Below are 22,847 nucleotides of genomic sequence, written 5' to 3' on the forward strand. Positions count from 1 at the left end.
CTGTGGATGATCGTTTTCTCCTGTCATGAGGTTAAATATTTCAATCAGTCTGTTTGGGATTTCGAACACTTTAAACAAGAGATGTCATCACTTTTGGTTGCTCCGTTTTCCATCTATCTTTGCTTCTTACTTCTTGGCCTCCTCTCTTCTCTCTCTCTTACACATGTTGTCTGCAATAAGCAGTCCATCGTGCTTAATTAGAGGAAATATGGAACATATGCCATTGTCTTCGTTTCTGTTCTAGTCTGGGGGGAATTGAGTTGGATCTCGTTGCATAGCAGATGACGCTCGAGTACTTGATAACACTTAGAAGCTTCTTCTTTCTCTACGTGAGGTGCCCCACCGGGATAAACTCAGACCTAGAGACCCATTGTTCATCCGCTTGTAGTTGAAGAGACTCAAACCCTGAGACACGCTGACAAAAACGCTACAAAGGAGTTCTTTCCACCATAGAAATCGTGGGAGTTGTGTTTCCTAAGTGTGCCATCCTTAACTCTTCAAGGTTGCTGCAGATGAACCGAATATGTTCAACCGTTTCATCAGGACTCCTGCACCAGCGACACAGGGAACAGCCAGTCAGTTCTATACTATTAAAGTGTTTATTAAACAAATGGCCAGTCATTGCTCCAGTCACTAGATTCAGCTGTTTCCTCTGAAGAGCCAGGAGTTTTTTGATCTCAGGTACAGAGGACGGTCTCTCAATGAGACGCCTCGACTGTCTGAGACCACTTCTCATGCTCCATTCAGAGGAAAGTTTCCTGTCTAGCCATCTATTGAGGAAGTTCTTGACAGATGCACGACATATAGGCTCCCCGTTTAGCAAGTATGTCTGCCTTCTCGTTTCCCAGAAGTCCCGCCGGCGCAGGACACCAGATAACTTTCACAATGTTATCAGAGCCAAGCATCCCTGCATTCCTCTACTAGGTGTGAGTTAACCCTTTCCTCATAAAGGGATTTCAAGGTCCCCTGACTGTCAAAACAATTATAGATGTGTTTTTACCGGAATACCCCCTGCGGATATTCACCAAGTGTGCAGGCCAGAACAGCATACAGTTCAGCCTGCACTATGGAACAATCCCTCCCTAGGGGGATGGACAGATTGAAACGAGGTCCCACAATTCCCACTCCAGTCCCTGTGGGCATCACAGAGCCATCGGTGAACCAAGTGGGACCTTCAGACACAAGAAGCCTGTTTGGTGTAGATCATAGGTCTCTGTCAAGAGCAATTATTCTATGAGGTTTGGCGAAGTAGAAGCTGTTGGCTGCGCGGTCCTCTCTTTGGAGAAGAGATGCGTTGGCATCCTTCACCATAGGAACCATGGTTCAGCATCTACTCTTCTTCGATGGAATGTTCTCCCTTTCGTTGTCCTGACTATGACAAATTAGATTGTTCTATTCAGATCGAAATACTTGTTGATATTCATGCAGCGGCTGGCAGGCATCTGAATTAATTCTTAATATTGTCTTCATTGCTTCCCTGATATCCCTCTTTCATTAACACACAACTTCTTGGAAACAATAGACTTCTTCTAATCGCAACCAATAATCTAGAAAACACCAAGTATCTGCTATCAAGAAGCAAAACAAACATCCACATCCTGAATCCATTATCCTCAATAAAAGTTCCCCCAAATACATATTATGCACCATCTTAACTGGTACAATCCGAAGTGATTACAACCGGAAAGTAATTCAGCTATATTCCACGGAAAGCATATAATTTTTTTGTTTGAGATACGCAATCTGATATCTTGCAATTACGTTCACGATTCCATTCCCCGATGGTATTCGCGTGATGACCAGCGATACAAGTCGATTGTTAAGAACCCCCGTGTTCAAAGGGCGGAACGTGTATGACCCACTAAACAGCTCACTGAGCTCACAAAGGAAGCGAATCTGGCCTTGACACCGGAGTTGCGTAGCACACCGACAAAAAAAACGCATTTCAATGAGAATTTTAAGAGCACGAAAAAATGAGAACCCTCCTAGGTTCCCATTCATCCTCCTGTTTCAATGCACCAGGTGTTCCCTTATTACTATGCGAGATCCACGTCACCACCCCCCTCGCCATCTCGGGGCTATTCTGGTTTTACTACGGCGCATAACTCCGTCAAAGATGGATCATTTGAATTTGAATTAAACTCGGTCTTCTATAGCGCTATTAGTCACCAGTAATAAAACAAAGCTTCCTTTTCTTTCTCCTTCGGAGATTTTATTATCTGGAGCGGAATGGATCGAGGGGTCGTATGAATGGAAGCTGTGGTGGTTTTGAACATCTTCTGGAGGTGACGTGGAAGAATTGTCTTGATGATTTCACATTGGATCGGCATATTGTATTGTGAAATGCGTTTATCCGTTTATAATCCAAGATTCCAGGGCTCCGTGACGTAACTCATTCTCAGGGAGACAAAATGTGGGGAATAGAGGGAGAGAGATATTTTTAGTGATGATGACTACAAATAAAACAATGTTTTCATACGTCATCGAAGGGTAGTTTCAAGTCTAGGAAATTTAAATTACTGAAGGAACAGTTCCAAAAAAGGATCGCATAAAATCAGTCTAAAACACAGTCAAATTGAAAAATTCTTTTATTTAATGAAATGTCAATATTTTAATAGGGAATACTCCTTCTGACGAAAATGATGTATTTTTAATGAAATATCTTTGAAACGTCACATTCTGAAATAAACATTTCAACGTTTTCCCAAAAAAAATTATTTTTATCACTTAAAAATAAAAATAGGTATTTAAAATTTAAAGCGTTTAATGTGGATTGCACAAGTTGGCAACATCGACTGAAATATATGCCTTGATAATAAAGGACAACAAATACATTATCTTGATGAGGTAGACAAAGATGGCTGTCTATGAAGTCTGCGACGAACGAGGAAAGTCGTAAAATTTTATGGGATTTTTATCTTTATGGCCGGTTGCAGTTGAAGCTCGCCAGTAAGTAGGCGCCTGTAGATCAACAGCTGTTATTTTATAAACAAACTGATCGGACATTGTTCTTTTCATTGTCTTGTATGCGTTGTTGCCAAATCGTAAACTCCGCACAAAGCGATTTAAATTTTAAAACCCCATATTTGAAGGATGATTTTGAATAGTTTCTGCGGTGAATTTGAAAAAATCATGAATGAAACTCATAATTATTCAGTTTAAACTTGCATATGCAGTGATAATCCAAGTTGAGGAAATTCCCCATTCTTAATTTGAGCTTATTCATTGGCAGAATTTTCAGCCCACCAGGAAGTTTATTGTACAGACAGAGACACTGCACGGAATCCTGGAGCTTGTTGGGAGTTGCAACGTCTTAGAAAGTCCTTCCTAATGAACGACTTGTTCCGTGTATTATACCCTACCCATATATACTCCATTCACTTTAATAAAAGCACTCTGTTGGCCATGGAAATTTGACACATTCCACACTGTGTAGTACGAAAATGTGAGGTTATGACGATTGTCGAAACATTTTTGGGTTTTAAATCAGCGCTATGTTGTCCGTTCTACGTGAAACTGTCAGTAAAAAGGTATTTCGCGCAATGTGGATTTACGTCAGAAAATAAATGAATTCGAAAATCTGTGATGAACATATAATTAACGTTTATAAAAACTCGTTGAAAGGATTCCTAATGAAGTCATTTGCGTGGAAAGGACAAGATATCAGGTTTTAAATATATTTTTTTCTGTTATGGAAGATATGTAATTGAATTATTGACACATAATATGCAGTTGCTTGAGAAGAGTTAATGTTGGTTGAAAGATGAAATTCAGATGACGCAGTGGTAGGGAATGGTTTCTTGTGCGTATTATTCCATATTCATTAGCATCATCAAGTACTATGTTAATACTGAAGTGTTCATTTTTAAAATTTGCCGTTGCATATGTTTCCTAAAAATAAAGTCCTCAAGTGCCACCCACCGCCTTTTTGGGAATCCCAATATAAGGAAATTCTTTGTCATCGTCTTCATTTACTTATTGTGAAAGCATTTAGCTAAAATGCTTACAATGAATATATGCGTTCGATACCGTCTCATATATTTTAGTATTCAGAATATCAGGGTCACTATTTCAGAGAGCAGCTCTCAATAAGTAGCACTGATACTCTCTGTCTTCTCTCCTTTCAATCACTTTCGCCTTTTTGTTATATAAATTTATTAGCTTTGGCAACGTCCATTTGACATCAATGATATTTCATGATTGTCAACCTTAAGGCGCCTACAGATTACTCTGACGTGACGTGGGACCACGTCATAATGCGCATGAATAAAAAATAGGATTTTGCACGAAATCGTTCGAATTATTCTGACGTATGTCAGAATCATGCGTATTATGACGTGGTCCCACGTCTCGTCAGAGTAATCTGTAAGCACCTTGACGAAGAACGTGGGAATGCATGTCCAACGTCACGTTAGACCAGTTTGAACGCTTCGCGCAAAATCCCATGTTAGATTTTTGAATCATGCGCATAATGACGTGGGCACACGTCACGTCAGAATAATCTGTACGCACCTTAACTCCGCTCTAGTAACGAAATCTTAAGAAAATAATTTCATGGCCAACCGAGTGCTTTTATAAAAGTTAATGGAGTATATGTCTTATTGTAACACATATTTGTTCTTATTTATGTGTATGTGGCAAAGTGTATAATAATTATTCTATACCCCAATAAACACAGATACGTGGAAGTAACGTTGAGTTCTTCAAGTAACCCTACGTTGAGAAACCGGCAAAGTATCGTTAGGAAATACGTTTCGAAGTAACGTAGCGGACAATGATTTTGGAATGGAAATTCTACGAGAATATAACGTTGCCATTCGATTGAAGTAACGTTGCTACAATACGAAATTCAAATGTTGATTATAAAATAAAAATTCATTTGCTTTTCTGCCCACCACTCACTAGACGGATGAGTTCGTTTCTGACGTTCCTGGAGACTTATAGGGAAGAACTGATACTTCTATTGTCTCGAATTGAGAAAATTATCAGAATCGGCTGAGTTGTCCGGAAGTTATCACCAACACCGAATTAGGGTTGTACCTAGGCAAATATCTTCGCAGGGTACCGTTGTAGGAAAAAATTAAAGCATTCCTGACTTGTGTTTATACACTTTATTCACACCTTCACGTAGTGAAGGGAACCCCTGTATATTCACACTTCCCGTGGGCTTTAACTTCCTCCAGACGCTCGAAAGCTGTCGTAAGTGCAATTGAACGTTACTCAATTTATGATTGAATTTTCCATCTTCATTCAAATACTATCGGACTTATCAATAAAATCCTAACTTGTAATCATTTTTCTAAGAAGAAAAGTTTTTTGACTATTGGCATTTTAATCTTGTCTTTACATTTATTAACAATAGCAAGGGCGGATGCGGATGGGACCACCCGGAAACCGGGAACAATTACCGGTGGGTTGATTGTTGGCCGGAGAGCTGGTCAGTTCGTACCATTTTTCTTATCTTCGACGGAACATGTTTTACTTCTATAGTTAACTTTATTTTTGCAAATATTGAAAACCAATTCGAAATTAATGTTGGGATAACTACTAATAATTAGGGGAGACTAGGGAGCATTGATACATGGGGAGGCTTGATACAGGCTTATATCCGCGGTCTGTAGCCGTTTTGAAAAGTATCATAGTAGTGAACACTATTCTTTGGTAGAGGGCATTGCGTGACGTTAATCTGTAAGGCTAACTGTAGTTTGTTTGTGAAATATTCAACAAAGAGTATTTCGAGGTGGGAAATTGTAAGTTTTCACTCAAGTTACCTAAGGGTTTTATGATCATGCATTAATTCTTCGGCATAAACAAACATTTCACTGGGAAATGGGCATAAAACTACTCAAATTACAGTTTTATTCGGTTTTCAAAATATATGAGTATAAGGTGAAAACATGAATAACTTTAAAAATAGCTTTCAGGGAGGTTTGAGACATTTCTCGTGGGGAGGCTTGATACATGTATCATCTTCAAAAAATATTCCGTAGCTAGTTGGATAGGCCTACATGAAGGCGTTTTCACCATCCAACATATCAAGGGGATTTTTACCAACTGGAATTTATCCGTACAATCCCCATGTATTTAACGAGGCCGACTTTTCTTGTGCGAAGTGACTAACCGACCATTTCCTGATTTTTCTGCACCTTTGGGTCCAAAGCAAGCCAGTATCATACTGACCTACCTACTGAGCTAAATAATCCTAGTACATCCAGCAGAATACATAGCCGAGGCAGAACAAGAACCAAGAAAATCAAACAATAGAGGTGTACGAAAGAAAGAGTATGTAGACCGGGGTATTTCGGACAATGAGGATGACACGGTTGAAGAATATGACTGAGAGGGTGAAGATGTAGCCTATATATATCGCAATAGTTCATTTTCATCCTCTAGATCAAACGAATTCTGAATCAGGTGTCAGGTGTGCTCGCAATGGCGCGACGAAGAATTTGCCGGTGGTAGAAAAGGCTCAAAAATGTTTATATGTGACATTTGCAAGTGATGCCAATGGAACTTATAATATATTTTCAATTTGTGTCTCATGCCTCCCATTACATCGTATCAATCCTCCCATATGTGGGGAGGCTTGAGACAGTTTGCATGTTTTTGTGTTCAACGTTCTGTACAGAATAAGATGTTTATGTTTTGAGACTTCTATATTTATTTTGTTGAACGATTAATCGAAGAATTATATAATATAAGAAAAGTCCTGTTTTTTCATATAATTCAGTTTCCAAAATTAAAATTCCAAAAAACGTATCAATCCTCCCCAGTCTCCCCTATGTGTTTTAATAAGTTTTCCAATAAATACTGAATTGAATGGAATTATTCCTGAAAAAGTGGCATAAACAGGGTGACTTGAAACATCATGAAAATATAAAAGCTCCAAAAACTACTCGTGATTATATGATTATTGCTAAAACTGCCTCATTCAAATGTTTTAAGTTGCCAGTTCACGGGACACAGGATGTGATAGTAAAGTTTGCTATTGTGATATCAAAAACAGAGGAAGGTGCATAAATTGAAATTCTAATTATGTAGTAGAACGAAAATCTCCCGAAAAAGCCTAAGGATCATGTTATTGAGCAATAATTCATTTTTCAACAGGATAGCAGTTCTTTTCTTTGAGCTGTGACTGGCTACATCAAGCGCCCTCTATTAAACTACACTGAAACGAGTTATATAAGTATTCTTTTTCTCAACACAAAACAAAATAACGAATTCAACGAAGTGATAAAATACAGAGTGTTCCATTGAAAAAAATATAGGTTTATGTCGTATCTTCAAAATCATACCTCAAAACAAAATATTGAGTACCCTGGATTCTACGCAAAATTCTGTATCAGACGTAGTTCTCAGCTCAGCATTATTCCTAATAACTTCGGAGATAAAGGAGGAGTCCAAAAAGTATCAGTTTCCAAAATCGCACTGTATCTCATAAACAGAAACAGTAGTGCAGAATCTGATTAAGACAACTTGAGTTTCACAAAAAAGTAGGACAGGAACGTAAAAACCGCAAGGCTCTATCTTAAATAGCAAGCGAGAAACCTGGCTGTCTCACCCAAAATGGGATGCACTGTACTGTCAGATTTGAAATTTTGCATTGTACACATAGTGTTAAAAAATAGACTGTAACCGTGTCAATGACCTTTGCAGTCGAGACAGTTAACCTGAATAAATGAATAAATAACAAAATACTTGATTTCAAATGTGATGAAATGAATAAAACTTAAAAATTTCACAAATTTTATTTTTCGTACCATAGAGATGGGTACACTTTCCGTTGATTCGTTTTAATTTTTATTCAGAGTAACTTTGCATGAAATTGATCGAAATAAATATGAAACTAACATTATGAATACATCCATACAGAGTGTGAATGAGTTGTTGCGAAAAAATTTGGCGATTTGTGGTCAAAAAGTAGTGGGTCTTTCATATAATTTTTTTTGAGCTGCGCCTTCTTAGAAATAGCTCCCTGAATATGGCATATGGAAAGCAATTTTAAATTTTTTTCTCAGAAACCAAAAAACTGACAGAAATCAAATTGAGTAGTTATTCTATGGGTGCGAGAAAGCAATAAAAAAATGGTGGTGGTTCCCTACAATGTCATCATGATATCGGCCTACTAGGTAAAAACCGCCACTTTTAGCAGGAAATAACGAGAAATCTTATTTGTTCAAAATAAATCAAGCAGTAAAAAATTAATTTATCAAAAGTTTTATATTAATAAGTAAAATTAATTCTCGCGAAACGATTTCAGCGGCGGTTTTTTGTTTTTTCTACCCCTTGCAATATTAGAAGAAGAAATTTAAATATACATTACATTGATTAACAATAGCAGGTAATCTCAACTTATGGAACGGTGCATCACTGAAGGAGAAACAAAAACTTCCTTTGAATATCCGAATCTTTAAAGATTTCAATAAAGAAAAGATATAAAAATCAATATCACCTTATTGATGGTATAGGAATAGAATATTTCATATTTCCTATTTGTTTGTCACTAAGATTATATAATAGAACAACAACAAATAGCAAATAGGAAACATCTGTGTTCTGAAAAAGTTTTTCTGTTCCCTTTTTTTTTTGAAAAACAAAAAGACACAATACACTAATCTAGATGGAAGCTGTCTAAGATGCCAAATGATAAAACACTAAGTATGAGTATTCAATACTTTTTTCCATTCATCTCTTGTTTTTTTTTTCACTATTCTTTATTAGGTTTTGTAGATTTTTCCCCAAATGAGAATTTAGAACCTCTAAACCATAAACAAATCGGAAATGTCGGGCAATATTTCTAGGGATGATAGAACAACAGAAAATAAGGGTCTACCAAACTTGGGAACCGCTTATTTAACATTCCTCAAGAACGGTTAATTTTTTGTTGACAAGAATACTTCGTTTCAAGAGACATGTTCGGACAATTTACATATTATCTTGAAAAATTTATAACAGAAGAAATATATTCAGATTAGTGTTCCCTTGAGAACTACCCTTAGTGAATCAAAGAAGAAGAAGAAGCACAAACAAATACTGTCACTGTCACGTGGTATCCCCAAACAATAGGAATGCATTGGTACCTAACCTAGTCCATTGGCCATTTTGAAGTTGTATAGGTTAGGTTCAACGATCGTCGTTGGACACATTTAGCACCCTTAATAACCTGTTCCGGGCATGAGTTCGTTAGACAAAGACACCTAATCTTTTGATATTTTATCCCATTCCCCTATAGAATTTCATCTATAAGTGCTGTTATATATATTTGAACAAAGATGGAAGAAGAACAATCGAACGAAAATGGGTGAGTATTTAACCAAACTCTAATTCAACGAACTAAAATCAGTTCACATACATACAGGGTGTCCCAAGTTCGAGTGCCTATTCCTATTAGACGTTTTTGGAAAACTAGACATATTCGAAATCTGAAAATTGGGATTATGATATTGTTCGCAATTCTCTACTGTGCTAAAATATTTTTGAAGCCTGAGCACTTTCGGTTATACAAGGAGTGAGAATAAATTATTTCAAAAAAAATTTTTTTTATGATATGAATGATTATTCAATGCTGAATACATTTTTGGTAAAATTATTGTATTCATTCAAATAGTTTTCAAACTACAGAGAAATGTGGGAATATTGTATATTTCCGGAAATTTCAAAAACTTGCCACAAAGTGTTCCAAATGTTATGTCAAAAATAGAAATTAAGATTTGATCATAATTTTCGTTTTTCAAAATAGAACCCTAATTTTTTATGATTGCGTTGAAGTCTGTATAGAAAAATAATGATAGTGTTCTAAGAAGTCAATGAATAATTCCTGAGTTATTTAGAATTTTCTGAATTCATCTCGTAAAGTATAATTCATAAAATATGTTTCATAGCAATAATCTACGGTCATAGAATAAAATATTCATAATAAACACATAAATTTTGCCAAAAAATCCACAAGTGACAGACATCTTTTCTGAATTCATTCATTTAAAAATAATACAGAATTTGAATGAACAAAACAAAAATTTCAGATAAGATTATTAGTCACTTGTGCATTATTGGGATAATTTATCTTCTGTGACCATAGATTATTGATATGAAGCATATTTTATCAATTTGACTCTACGAACGACATATATACAAAAAATCATGAACAACTCAGGAATCATTCATTTTAGGAGCATTAATGTGTAAGAACTCAATCTTAATTTTTTCGCAGAATCCAAAGCAATCATAAAAAATTGGGTTCTCCTTTGAAAAACTGAAGTTATGGGCAAATCTTGATCCCAATTTTTACACAACATTTGACAAGATTTTCTAAATTGAGGAAATATACAAAATTTCCATATTCTTCGACATCAAAAATATGAAATCGGTTGTTGCTTGAGTGGAAGTAGTACATACAATTCGAGATCAAGACGATCGACATTGGTTGCTTACGGATGCTACCCCAAAATCGAAAATCTGTCACATCTTTGAGCAATAGCCTGAATTACGTACTGAGTCAGTTGAAAAGTAGAAATTACCACGAGAGAGGTAATATTAGGAATATTGAATAATTTTCAGTTATTCCTGAATTTCAGCGTAATTTTCGCATACATCGCTATGAAAATCTTTGCAATATATAAAGAATTGAATCGTCGATGTCACCCGGTCATTATTTTTATCGAAAATGTCGAAAAACAGTCGAAAAATAATTGAGAAAACAAGTTTTATTGACTCTAAAGTTCCAGTTTTATTTCTCAAAAAAAAACCAACTAAATTGGAAAAAATGAGACGGGGTGACATCAAAAAAAAATCAAGGCTACACGTAAAAAATTGAAAACGTAAATTAGGAACTAGTGAATGCCGTTTTTGAATGGAGATGCTTGAGGTATTACTTCCCCTTAAGTTATTTAGAATAAAAATAACAGACAGAATACCGAATACGCATATCTCCCTTTTTTTGATATTTTGAAAACTATTTGAATGAATACTTACAAGGGTATTCAGCGTTGAATACTCAATCATATCAGAAACGAAAAAATTAAAAAAAAATTTGTTTTGATCCAATTTATTTTTACTCCTTGTATAACCGGAATTGTTCAGGCTCCAAAAATATTTTAGCTCGGTAGGAAATTTCGAACATTATCATTCATAATCCCAATTTTCAGATTTCAAATATGTCCAGTTCTCCAGAAACGACTAATAGTAATAGGACTCGAACTTGGGACAGCCTGTATATCGCTCGCTTCCAAATTCCTCTTTAGTACAAGCTCATTCAGTATGGTGATTTTGCCTACACCTTCGTCCGGTACTATTCATCACTGACATGACCTGGGTCAATTATTGTATTGAATTCCATATAGGCTGAAGAGTCCCAGGACTGTCCCAATTTTCACACAGTTTTCTCTATTAATTTCGGCAAAAATTAAACATGAATATCTTCGGAGAACTCTTCGGATATAGACTCATATTACCGTCCTATATTTCGACATAGATTTTTCAATCTAATTTCGGTTTTTTCTTGAAAATCATGTGAAGTAAAGTGAAATTCTAACAGCTTTTACAGGGAGCGTCTGGAAGAAGTTATGGACCAGGCTAAACATCTGGCAGTGCTGATAACCACTTCATAATTAAATAGTATAAAACATATATTGAGTGACATAGGAAACAGAACATGATTTAAAAAAAGAATGATATCAAAAAAATTATAGTATAATTTGCTGCTCATTATAATAAGTGGGGATAAAATACCTCCCTGGCCTTTTTACGCCTTCCTAAAAGTCTCATTTCGGTAGTCTTTGAATGTTCCTCACACTCATACACATAAAACCAGCAAAAATAATCGTAAAAAATTTCCAAACACACATTCAAATTATCCCGTAGCATACTCGGCACCGAATAGGGTTGTTATTCCTTTCTTCATAGAAGTCGCTCACGTGTGATCCGATCCGAGGTGAGGTTCGTTCCATGAATTTGTAAAGGTTAACATTCTCCGTGCATGTTCCTGAAAATGTTTATGTTCGAAATCCTATTGTAGTTCCCATTCGTTAGCGTGAGCTGACTCAGATATCCTTCCCATAAATAGTTGCTAATGCTCCCTATTGTGTCGCTTTTTGTTCGTCTCTAGTGATTAAGACGATTTGCTTTTATTGTTATGATGTTATCTCGTTACTTTCCTAATTATTCGTTGTTGCTGAATTCATACATATTCGTCGTCCTTTTCTGCTTCGCTGGAATTACTCCGGGCTGAACTGAAAGGGAGAAATGAGAATTAGAGTAGAAAATCCTGAGAAATCGCAAAGATTATTATGATAATGTACTGTGATTTGATGGTTTGAATGAAGAATAAATATATTTCCAGAATAAGAAATGATGACGAGACCTCCCGAAGCAATCAGACTGCTACCTTTTATACCTTGGGCCTCGAATTCCTAAATATGTTTATTATAGGGCTGAATTGAGGGGAATTCTTCGATGGTGATCACAATATATTTATTCAGTGGGTGGAATTTGCACGGACTTTGAAGAAAATTCAGGGATCGAAAAATATTTTTCGAAAATAAGTCACCATGCATATTTCTCCATAGAAATAAGTAAAAATATATAGGATGTCCAGTTTAAAAAACGAAAGTTGGGGTCATTTCCGGACAAACCGGAAGTACAGCAAATCTAACAAATATGTCAAAAAATATAAATTGAACTATAATACACAACCCCCAAATATCGTTTTTTTAAATCCAATAAAAACGGTACCCATAGGTTTGAGCTACATAAGAGAATCATCTGGTATTCTCAAAAAGAAACGAACTGTTTCGAAACGTTAGCGTTGTTACAAATTAATCAATAGTAGAAATAAAATAGTATCCCATATTCCTAATATTTTCCCTTATTAAATGACAATGGATGATAACCAAGTAATAATAAATTGTTCATATTTTCTCCTTTAGTGCGCCGTTTTCGAGTTATTTGTTATTCAACAATAAAAATATCTGTGATAGTCGAAAAATTGGGTACTTTGGCTGAAAGGATCTTTGTGTAAGAGATCCACATACATACATATGTGTAGTGCCATACAATTTAGCTTGTCATTCTGAAGGGACTTTGTTTGTCCAGGCGTGGCATAGCTCATTATGAAAACTTAAAATAGCTATATCTTTTTATCTAGTCCGAATCGAAGAAAACGGTTGAGAAAAAAAGTTTGTTTTCACCTCAAGTTTCTAATGTTGAAATATCAACTAGCCAAAGACTCAACCTTTATATGGGTTTTTTTGTGATCGTCTAGGATCAATGACAATGTTTCCATCTTATCCTGAACAGCCTATATATCTCGTATTCGTCCTTATTTACGTGAAAGTCAAAAGTAGTAATAGGTATCATTTTTTGAAATTGGTGAAGCGTCCAGACACAATGGAATTGAAGTTTTCCTCTTGAATCAATTGGAGTTGAACAGAGGGAGGTCCAGCCGGTCTTGAATAAAAAATGATTTGGGTGACACTCGCTGATTTTCGTATTGATTCCTCTGTGAAATAAGTGGAATAACCTTATTCTGTGAAGTCCTTTTTTATCAATATGAATTATGGAGAGTACAGAGAGGGAAAACGATCGCCGTACTAAATGTCTCCAAAAACGGGTAAAATAAGAGTCGCTGCGATCGTTAGGTTGATCGATAAGAAGTGAGGATTTAAGCCTTCAATTTGAAATGAACAGCCTTAATTTTATTTTAGGTCATGTGTCATTGTAGTTTTTTCTGGTGATTTTTCAAAAACGTTTCTTCAAATCTATAATAAATATGAATTTTCTGAATAATATGCAAGAAAATACAATTCACATTATAAAGGGGACTAAGTACTTAATTAGATTTATTCATTCATAATAAATGACGAAATCAATTAAATTCGAAAGAAATCACTAATCAAAAAATGATACCTACATATGTTTACCATTGTTCATTGAAAACGGGATATGTTAGTTGGTTTGCTGTAATCTTCAATATTATATACATTCGCAGTGATGAGTGCAACATATCAAGACAACCAAAGGGAGCAATCTCAGATTTATCACTTATAAGAGCAGATTCTGATTCCAATACTCAGCTGAGAACCGTTATAAACCATATATTATGTTATGCCAATAAAATTCTTCAAGAAAATCCACTTCTGAACCATGTAGTTTTATTGGTTAGATATTCTTATTCAGAAGAGTCCATTTCTAACGAGGAATGACGATTTCGATTTCGTTTATAACGAATCCATCATCTTTTTTGATATCTTCATCGCAAAAGTGCTCTTAACAAATTGATTCCAGGTCGATTCTTGAGGTAAGGTTTTTTTCCAATGTTTTCTCAAAAATGCACTCTGAAATTTTATCTCTTCTCCTTTTCTTTCCGATGCCAAACCACTCTTACACTAGCGCACTCTCATACATTTTACCATAGGCATATGTTGTTCTCTTATCAAAAAGAAGAATATTCTAATCATCAGAATGGGTTTGATTTGAGACCTTTGTTATTGATAACCAATTCGCTTAACCTTCAACCCTGTTAAGCGAATTGGTTATTCTAATCATCTGTCACCAGGAAAACAGTTCATTCAGCCAACTTCAACCAGTTCAAATCAAAATTTCGCCATCCTGTGATCGCCAGCGCGGCTATTGGCAAAAACATGAACTACCTATGGGTACATATTTTAGGAGGCAAATAATCTGTAGTCTCAAAGCAGCGATCGTTCTTCTTCTCTCTACTCTCTATGAATGTTAATGAAAATTTCAATAAACATAGATTGCCGGACAAAGTGTTCACCGAATTTATCTTGAGATTGCTTTTTGAGGTGCGCATCGATTTTGATCATTTTGTGGTCTATTTGTAGCATATATCATCTGTTTATCACCTGATCTCAAGTCTGCAGGAACTTCAATTGAATTTGAAGGTATACAGGCTAGAACTGAAAGTTGCAATTTCATCTGAATTTCCGAACGCCCTGTGGTGGTAATTAGTGACGTAATGATGCGTCTTTAAATGAGTTTTTTAAGCCAGATCTTCTCTTAACTCTCAACATTTTCTTGTTTGATTCACGTCAATATAGCTCTTTCCTGAAAGGAAATACGATTTTTAAAAAGAAACTATGCATTAAGTATAACACATGAATAAAATTATGACAACTGAAAACATTCTTATATTCCAATATTGAGTATTGCCTCCACGTGCTCTTATCACTACTTTTATGCGGCGGGGTAAGATTCCAATACAATTGGCAATTGCCTGTTTGTTGTGGAACGTTTTCCCATTCTTCAAAAAGAGCTGTTCTGGTAGATGGAATGGTTTCCGGTTGACGGTTGTGAATATGTCCCACAATGCCCAATTGGGTTTGAATCGGGGCTACGTTTAGGCCAGTCTCATCGATGGATGTTCATCTCTGTTACAATAATTCTTTTTACATAGGCAACTGCTTTCCCAATTTCTTCTGGCCGCATAATGAAAAAAATCACTTGCTAAATTCAATGCAATGCTGAATTCCAGTGAAGACCAATCATTGCGTCACTAATTGCCTCCACAGGGTGTTTAGAAATTTAGATAAAATTGCAACTTTCAGGTCTACCCTGTATATCATCGAATTCAATTGAAATTCCTACAGATTCGACATTAGATGATAAACTAGATGAAAAAGGCTACAAATAGACAACAAAATGATCAAAATCGATGAGCACCTTAAAAAGTTATTTCAAAATGAATTTGATGAAAAATTTTTCTGCCTGGTTTTTTGTACAGTAGTGTATTTTCCTATAAATGCAAAATCCTTCAATTGAAAATAAGATTTCGATCACTTTTAGGACGTTCCTCCAAACATTTACCGAACAAAGCGATTCTTTCCGTCATTCAGAACCGATTGAAACGTAATAATCTCCATCATTGCCAACTTGACCAGACTATCATAAATCACGCCCACAGAAAATCGACAATAAAACCGTCATTCTTCCTGTCGATTGTGACACACGCAATTCCTCATGGCCTGCCCAGACGCCTATGAATTAATGAAAGGAAGAAGATCGCATGCCGGCGTCGGCAGCGTCCCGTGCTCGGTGACGTCGGACTCTACCATTGTGTTTGACATTTCGACATCGGCATTGTTTACGTATTGATAAATCAAACCTGTAATAACAAGCTAGTCGCGCTTTCCATGTAGGGATGATTGACCGTTGAATGTGCAGTTAATATCGTTGTTCGTTCCTGGAACCAGAAATCACATTCGCGACGTTGCTGGAGACGCAGATTATGTTGCTTGTCAAGAAATACTAGAAGAAATATTGAATTATATTTGTCTGCTGAATGATGTGTAGATTTGCCGTTATCATATGCTTAAGAGGAGTTTATACCATGGGGCTTTCTTGCCATCCGTATAAGGCGTAAAGGGGGATAGACCAGAATGTGAAGTGTTGCCAGAGCACTTGTACGATAAGTAGAGGTTACGAATATCGCAATAGTTTCCACTTCCGTCGAAAAGATGGCAGCACTTAACGAACATCTTTCAATTTCAACAGGATACGAATTGCAGCCAATGGCGAGACATTTCGAGAAATTTTTTCATGTGGAAATTCATAGAAGAGATAATTTCACCTCGGAAAGTTAATACCATGAATAAATATTTGTTCTGCTTCAATCAAAAATTTTTTTAATTTTTTTTCCGTTTCACGAATAAAAAAATTTCTAACTGTCCGAAATGACAAACCGATTGAATTGAATCATAATGAAAACCCCATAAAAATTAGTGGTTTCTGACGTTAGATATTCATTTTTTCTTTTTGAACTGACCACTAAAACGGTGTAATAACTTTCTAAATTCTAAATTTCAGTACGGCATTTGAACTACATAATTATATCTCATGCAGGAGGCAAACCATCTCAATAAAATAACTATAGATAAAAACCGCACTTTCTGAAGAAGAGTATAGCAGGCCGCCAAGGAAAAAAATTCAAAAAATTTATATCATCTTTCTCAAGGCTATTCATATTGATTGAGTTCGTTTGAACTCAAAACGTTCGTGTTGTTTTGCACGTTTTCTTAATTGTTTGAACTGCGTCTGTCGACGGAGATTATTTATTTATGAATAACAAGAATAATTTTGAAGAGAGAATAGATTAGATTTTCTTGGAATAGGATTAGGATTGAATTGCACGTGTTGTGCATTCAATGTGAATATTTTTGTTTCTACAGTATCCTCTTCAATTTTTTATTTCTTTGTCCAGATAAGGACAAACAATGAGGCAGTTTTTCCGTATTCCGCTGCATTCGATAGGGATCATATTCAATTAAGATTTTAACTGAGTAAATAAAATTGTATACATTTCCCATCACATTTTTGGTCATGAAATAGTCAACGACAATATCTATAATTCTTTCAAATTTGATATATGAGGAATCCGGGAGACTTGCTCAGCTAGGAGACTTGAACCACCTCAAATATTTCAATTCAAATTTCACTTGCGATATACTCCTAAAAAGGCACCACTAGTGGCGGCCGCCATCAGAAGAACAGTTCGGGAGTGAGAGGGTTGCACGTGATTTTGTTAAGAAGTAAGAAATTGAATTTTTGTGTGTTACACTGTCTGAAGAGTTTGATAGGTGTGTGGTGTTATATAGTTTCATTATTTTCATTGATTAATATTGTTTTACAAACGATGAGCCTCTTAATAATAGTTGTGGAAGTTTCAAGAAATCATCTGTTGAATAGACTAAAAGGGAGTGCGGGAGAATCATGCTATGGTCGGGAGACATAATCAGTGGTCCGATTTTCCCGCACTGAGCTTAGATATGAGTTTTCTTCAAAAAAAAAATTGAATAATAGAAATAAAAATGAAAAAATTATACAAAGGTTCAAAAGAGTACTAAACATCTCTGAAATAAGGGAGAGTTACTCTGAAATAGAGTAAGCAGCGTATTTCATACGCTGCTGATACATCTGATGATGAAAAACTTGACATAGACAATCGTTGGTCATTGGAAATTGTTTTCTTTCAATGTTTATCCCGATAAACAAACTTATGGTCAAGTCTCTCTCGCCCCCTGCTCAACTCACCCATGGGTTAGGGAGACATGAGCCAATTTTCGGTTCCTAAAAAAAGAATTGCTGTACTCAAAATGCTCATTTCACCATCACTCGACTATTATCTATCGTAACCTATTTGGACATGATATCTTCTCGCAAAAAAATGAGTAGCTACCATTTACAGATACAACTTGAGTGGCTTCAGAGTGAAAAAGGGTTCAACTCCCCCGGACTCCCCATACTATTGTATGGAAACGGGTTGAGGAAAGTACCCACATTCGAGAATTAAGTGATCTTTAATTTTGAAAAAATTGAGCTTTGTTTATACATATTCAGTTTTTCAGGGGAGATAAAACCGAAAAGAAAACACGAAAATACGCATATTTGGCAACAAAGAGTTCACCTTAACTCTCTGAAGAGGAAACGTAGGATAGTTTTACCACATGAGTCATTCAAACGAGGAAATCCTTATTGGACGAATAGTTTTCATCGTATTATCAGTAAAAGTAAGCTCCGTTCTTCGGTTGACAGTATAGCTACTTCACAGGGCAATACACGTATGACAGATATTCCATAAAACATAACAAAAGCTTCACATTTAGAGAAATGGATTCGTTATCCCTATCAAGTGTTGAGCAGTGTATTTCCATATCACGCCTTTCTGAATAGTCTCATACGCATAATCTGTAGGCGAATAAGAAGAACTGAATATGTAACTATACTGCTCCATATCCCTAACTTATGTGGAGCAGTTTGTATTCTCGATTGATATAGCCGATATATAAAGGCTGGATCAGAAAACATGCTGCTTCATAAGGGCTTAACTTTAGTGAGATTTTTGGGAGAAAAAAAGTTGGAATGAATAAACCTATGGCAGATGATAGGGTTGAGGTTTTGAAAATAAAATTACGTGAGTGGTAGTAGTGAGAACCGAAAATTCATTCTTATTCAGAAATTTTTTTTCCATGTTCCGTATCCATAAAATTTCACAAAATATTTGAATGAGTTTCGATGAATATTCTATTCTTTTAATTTGATAATGCATAGAAATTCTTGGAGATTTGAACCATATTCTCTATTTTGGAGATTTGGAAAAAAGCACACGCGTATGATATTTCCCAAAAAATATCAAGCCCATTATGAAATATTCATTTCAAGAAACTTGGGAGTAATCAGTCCAATGTGGCGTCGGTCGGATAAATACAGATAATCAAAAAATATTTTATTGAAACAGGAAGTACCTACTTAATTTTTGTTCTTTGAATTATGTAGAATATTGAATCTTGGAGGAGTATGGAGGAGAACATTAATAGAAATATAGTTCAGTTATTCTCTACCTCAGAGGAAAGATTGAAAAGAAATTTCCAACCATTATTTTGAAATCGTTTTGAGACTCTGAAAAAATTAAATTATAAAGCTCCCAGGTGAATTTCATTTTACTAGCAATATAAGGAGCTTCAGCCACATAGACAACTGCTACAAAAAAAACGAGTTAATGTGATGATGTGGATAAAACAATACACTCAATTTATGTCTTTCATTTCAAACTCTAGTTACATCCCATTAGTGATAGTAATTCAAATATTTAATTTCAAAGGGTAAATTAAATGTAACCAACAAAATTCATATCTTCTCTTCTGTAGGAAAATTGTAGGACAGGTTTGTTTTTTATTATGAATCACGCAAATTTTAATTTATAACTGAGGTGCTTGTCATGCACCGTCTGAGAGTGATGGGAATTTGAATTTTTTGACCCTTTGTGCCAAAAATGGTCAGACTTTTTGTTGTTGAGGGTAACTTACCTTGACCAAGTATGGTTATCACTTTTTATATCAGGATGGGATGGTTGATCTTATTGAATTCGAATTTCTACTTTTTTATGATATAGAATATAATAGTAATTGAAAAATTCTTGAATTGCTATCGAAAATATACTTTTTTCATAGGGTATTAAATGATGAATCATCTGAAATAAATATCTCAATTAAAAAAATAAATCAGAATGTATTTGCTGTGTTCTTTTTTTTATGCTTCTATTAACTACAATAAAGGCAAGATTTCAGTACATCCAATTCATCACTTCTGAATTGAATCAGTGATCAGTGACCTCAAAAGTTAAATGAAAAAGTGAATAGTGGTATTCAATAACATCTCATCCCTATAACTGAAAAAGAGATGTTAAAAAACGCCATCCTTGACCAAGTAATTCTACGAAGACATAGAAGGGCCGTCTAATATTTTAAAGAAATTTTTGATAAAATTGACTTCCAAGTCGAAATTTTAACAAATTCTGACTTCAAACTGCGAATTTAGCGAAAAATATTTTTAAAATATTATGTGAGCCACTACGTCTTCTAAGCAACAAGAATCTGTGAATTTCTGGCGTGTCGAATATTTAATATTTGAACCTTTCCATCCCTAAGATGAAAGGGGTTGATAGAAAACACCATCAAAGACCAAATCATCCTCAGCAACAAAGAATGCATTTATTTCGGGGGTTGGTTGTTAAAAAACTCAACTACCCCTACGCTCCTGCCCTCGTACTAGTGGGGGACATGACAAACTCCTCAATAGCGTAAGTTGCGTAATTGAAAAAAAATCCCTGTTCAAGCATTTTTATACAACATAGTAAATACCGAAGATTTTGTTAGATACGTTCTACTCACTTTCTATATTTCGAATGAACCACCTAGCTTATTTTGAAACTTGTTATTACCATTCCATATATAACAGCATTACCGTTCTCAGAAATAAATAAAAGCATAAATGAAAAAATCAACCTTGGAAACACCGATTCGATTCCGAAATAGGTTATCTGTAGGGGGCTACGTAGGTCGCGGTTTTTTCTTGATTCGAGACCATCTAGGTGAACATTGTTCACTGATAAAATATTATTTTGCGCTCTTTGTTATCATGTAAACGAATATGACGACACAATTCGCAATCTGGTATGAAATGAATAAAAAAGATTATCGCGAAAAACGCTTTTCTGTAGATACATTTGACGATATATCTCCGACACCGGAAACGTATTCGATCCAACTATCCGATGTAGTCGGCGCCTGCATCCACTACGTGGTGCTGCATCCATGGGGGGCGCCGCCAGCGAGCATCTCGACGCCAGCGTCGGTCAGGGCTGTTCGAGAGTGAAAGCGGGGGCGCAAGCGTCGGAAACGGAAAGTGAAAAGCTCAACCCCACCATTTCCCCTTCCTTTCGCTTTCAGTCCTTCAGGCAGACTCCCCTCCAAGATAACTTTCCCCGGCTTGCCGCGATGCGTGTGCATAGCGGACCACGATTTCGCTGCACTGTTGCGGCACGGCAGTAGGCTGTGGAGTGAGCCGCTTGTAAGACGTGCAGAACCAAGGTCACTTTCGTAGGAGTCCTGTCAGAGAGCGGTTTCAGCGGGCACGCACGTTGCGCGCTAGATCTCGGTTAGCCGTGGATGCAGATAGAGTAGTAGGCATGGCCCCGCGACGTCATTTTGGCCAAGTTCAAGGCCTCCTAGGCATCGACTCCCTGGAAGAGACCACCAGCAATGTCACCAGGTGTTGCGTGCCGACAGGAGAGTGTCTTCGTGCTCAGCAGCAGCAAATGTTGCACAATAACAATGATCCTATGCTTATTTCTTTGGACGATTTAAGAGACACAGTTCGCGTTACGTGCAATAACGAATTGTGCACAAGCGGACGTTACATGCACCGCGAGTGTTTCGAACAGTGGGAACAGACGGTGCTCGCCTATTTGAAAACTTGCGGTAGGGCACGATCCTGGTCCGAGCGTCAGAGGCATCAGAATCTCTGGACGAAAAAGGGCTACGATCTTGCTTATAAAGCCTGTGCCTGTAAATGCGGAAGAGGTCACCTAAAAAAAGACTTAGACTGGATGCCGCCTCCGCCAACCAGTAATATCTTCGGTCGCATCGAGGAAATCGACACCGGCAAGAAGAAGAAGAAACGTAATCGTAATTCTCGACCTGTATTAGCTGTCAATACGAATCACAATCTCACAACGGTGATGGAGAGCCGTGGAAGGACCGGAAGTCTATCCTCTAGCAATCGTTCGTCTTCGCCACCGGCTTCTGGAAGCGAACCCAGCATCTCCCCTGTGCACGCTCATTCGAAGAAGAAGTCCAAAATCGAACTTCCCGAAAGAATACGGTGAGTGTTATCGCACCGGCGAATTTAACCGGCATGTCTTGTTCATAACCGGAACCTAGTGACATAATCTTTACCGGCTATTTTGTTTTTCGCACATAACCAATCAGCTCTCGCCTTTCATAAAACTGAATTTACGGTATTTTGCATAGAACATTGCATATCACTCACTACTGATTACTTTGAAAATGTTGCGATATATCCATATTGATAACATTTTAATGAGTTGTTATCCGAATGAATTCGCAGAATTTCTAATGGTATTTTTTCCAATTTTCGGGAAAATAATAATTATAATTCCCTCTGATGAAAAAATTTTTTTGCGACGCAAATTTTCAATTTGAAAATAGATAAAAGTTATTTTATCGCCATATGGTATTTTACATCTAGTCCCATGTTCTCCAATTACGGAGAAAAATTATTATTACAACTCCACGAAAAATTGAATCTTTTCTTTCTTTCCCTTCAAGACGGGAAACGGTTCCATTTACTTACATGTTTTTGTTTTTCCGCAGCTTCATTTCCAGGTCAGGTTACACCTTGAAAAACCTATGTCGAAATTTCGATGACAAAAAAATATTTGCTGTTTATTAATTTGATAGGGCGTAGAAGCATATACATCTCAACATCATGAATATCTCAAATTTCTCTGAAGGAATGGGTTGTTGTGGGTCCTC

The 22,847-nt window shown here is 36.2% G+C and overlaps 1 protein-coding gene and 1 long non-coding RNA gene across 3 annotated transcripts in view; one reads left to right on the plus strand and one right to left on the minus strand.

The window, feature by feature from the left end:
- LOC123315741 (headcase protein) overlaps window positions 1-22,847 on the plus strand; it is a 211,521-nt gene that overhangs the window by 25,443 nt on the left and 163,231 nt on the right. The window contains exon 1 of one of the 2 annotated variants that reach the window (XM_044901571.1): window positions 21,308-22,173. The exons of the other annotated variant lie outside the window; for it this stretch is intronic. Coding sequence (XP_044757506.1) covers window positions 21,479-22,173 — 695 coding nt within the window. The 5' untranslated portion in view covers window positions 21,308-21,478. Of the gene's footprint in view, window positions 1-21,307; window positions 22,174-22,847 lie in introns of those variants that run through there. 2 annotated transcript variants of the gene reach the window in all.
- Window positions 11,673-22,548, minus strand: LOC123315744. Its single transcript, XR_006537994.1, has 2 exons — window positions 22,248-22,548; window positions 11,673-12,227 (listed from the first exon to the last, which is right to left on the minus strand). It is a non-coding gene; the product is annotated as an uncharacterized LOC123315744 (long non-coding RNA).

Source organism: Coccinella septempunctata, chromosome 6 (assembly GCF_907165205.1).
Source record: "Coccinella septempunctata chromosome 6, icCocSept1.1, whole genome shotgun sequence".
Taxonomy (NCBI): domain Eukaryota; kingdom Metazoa; phylum Arthropoda; class Insecta; order Coleoptera; family Coccinellidae; genus Coccinella; species Coccinella septempunctata.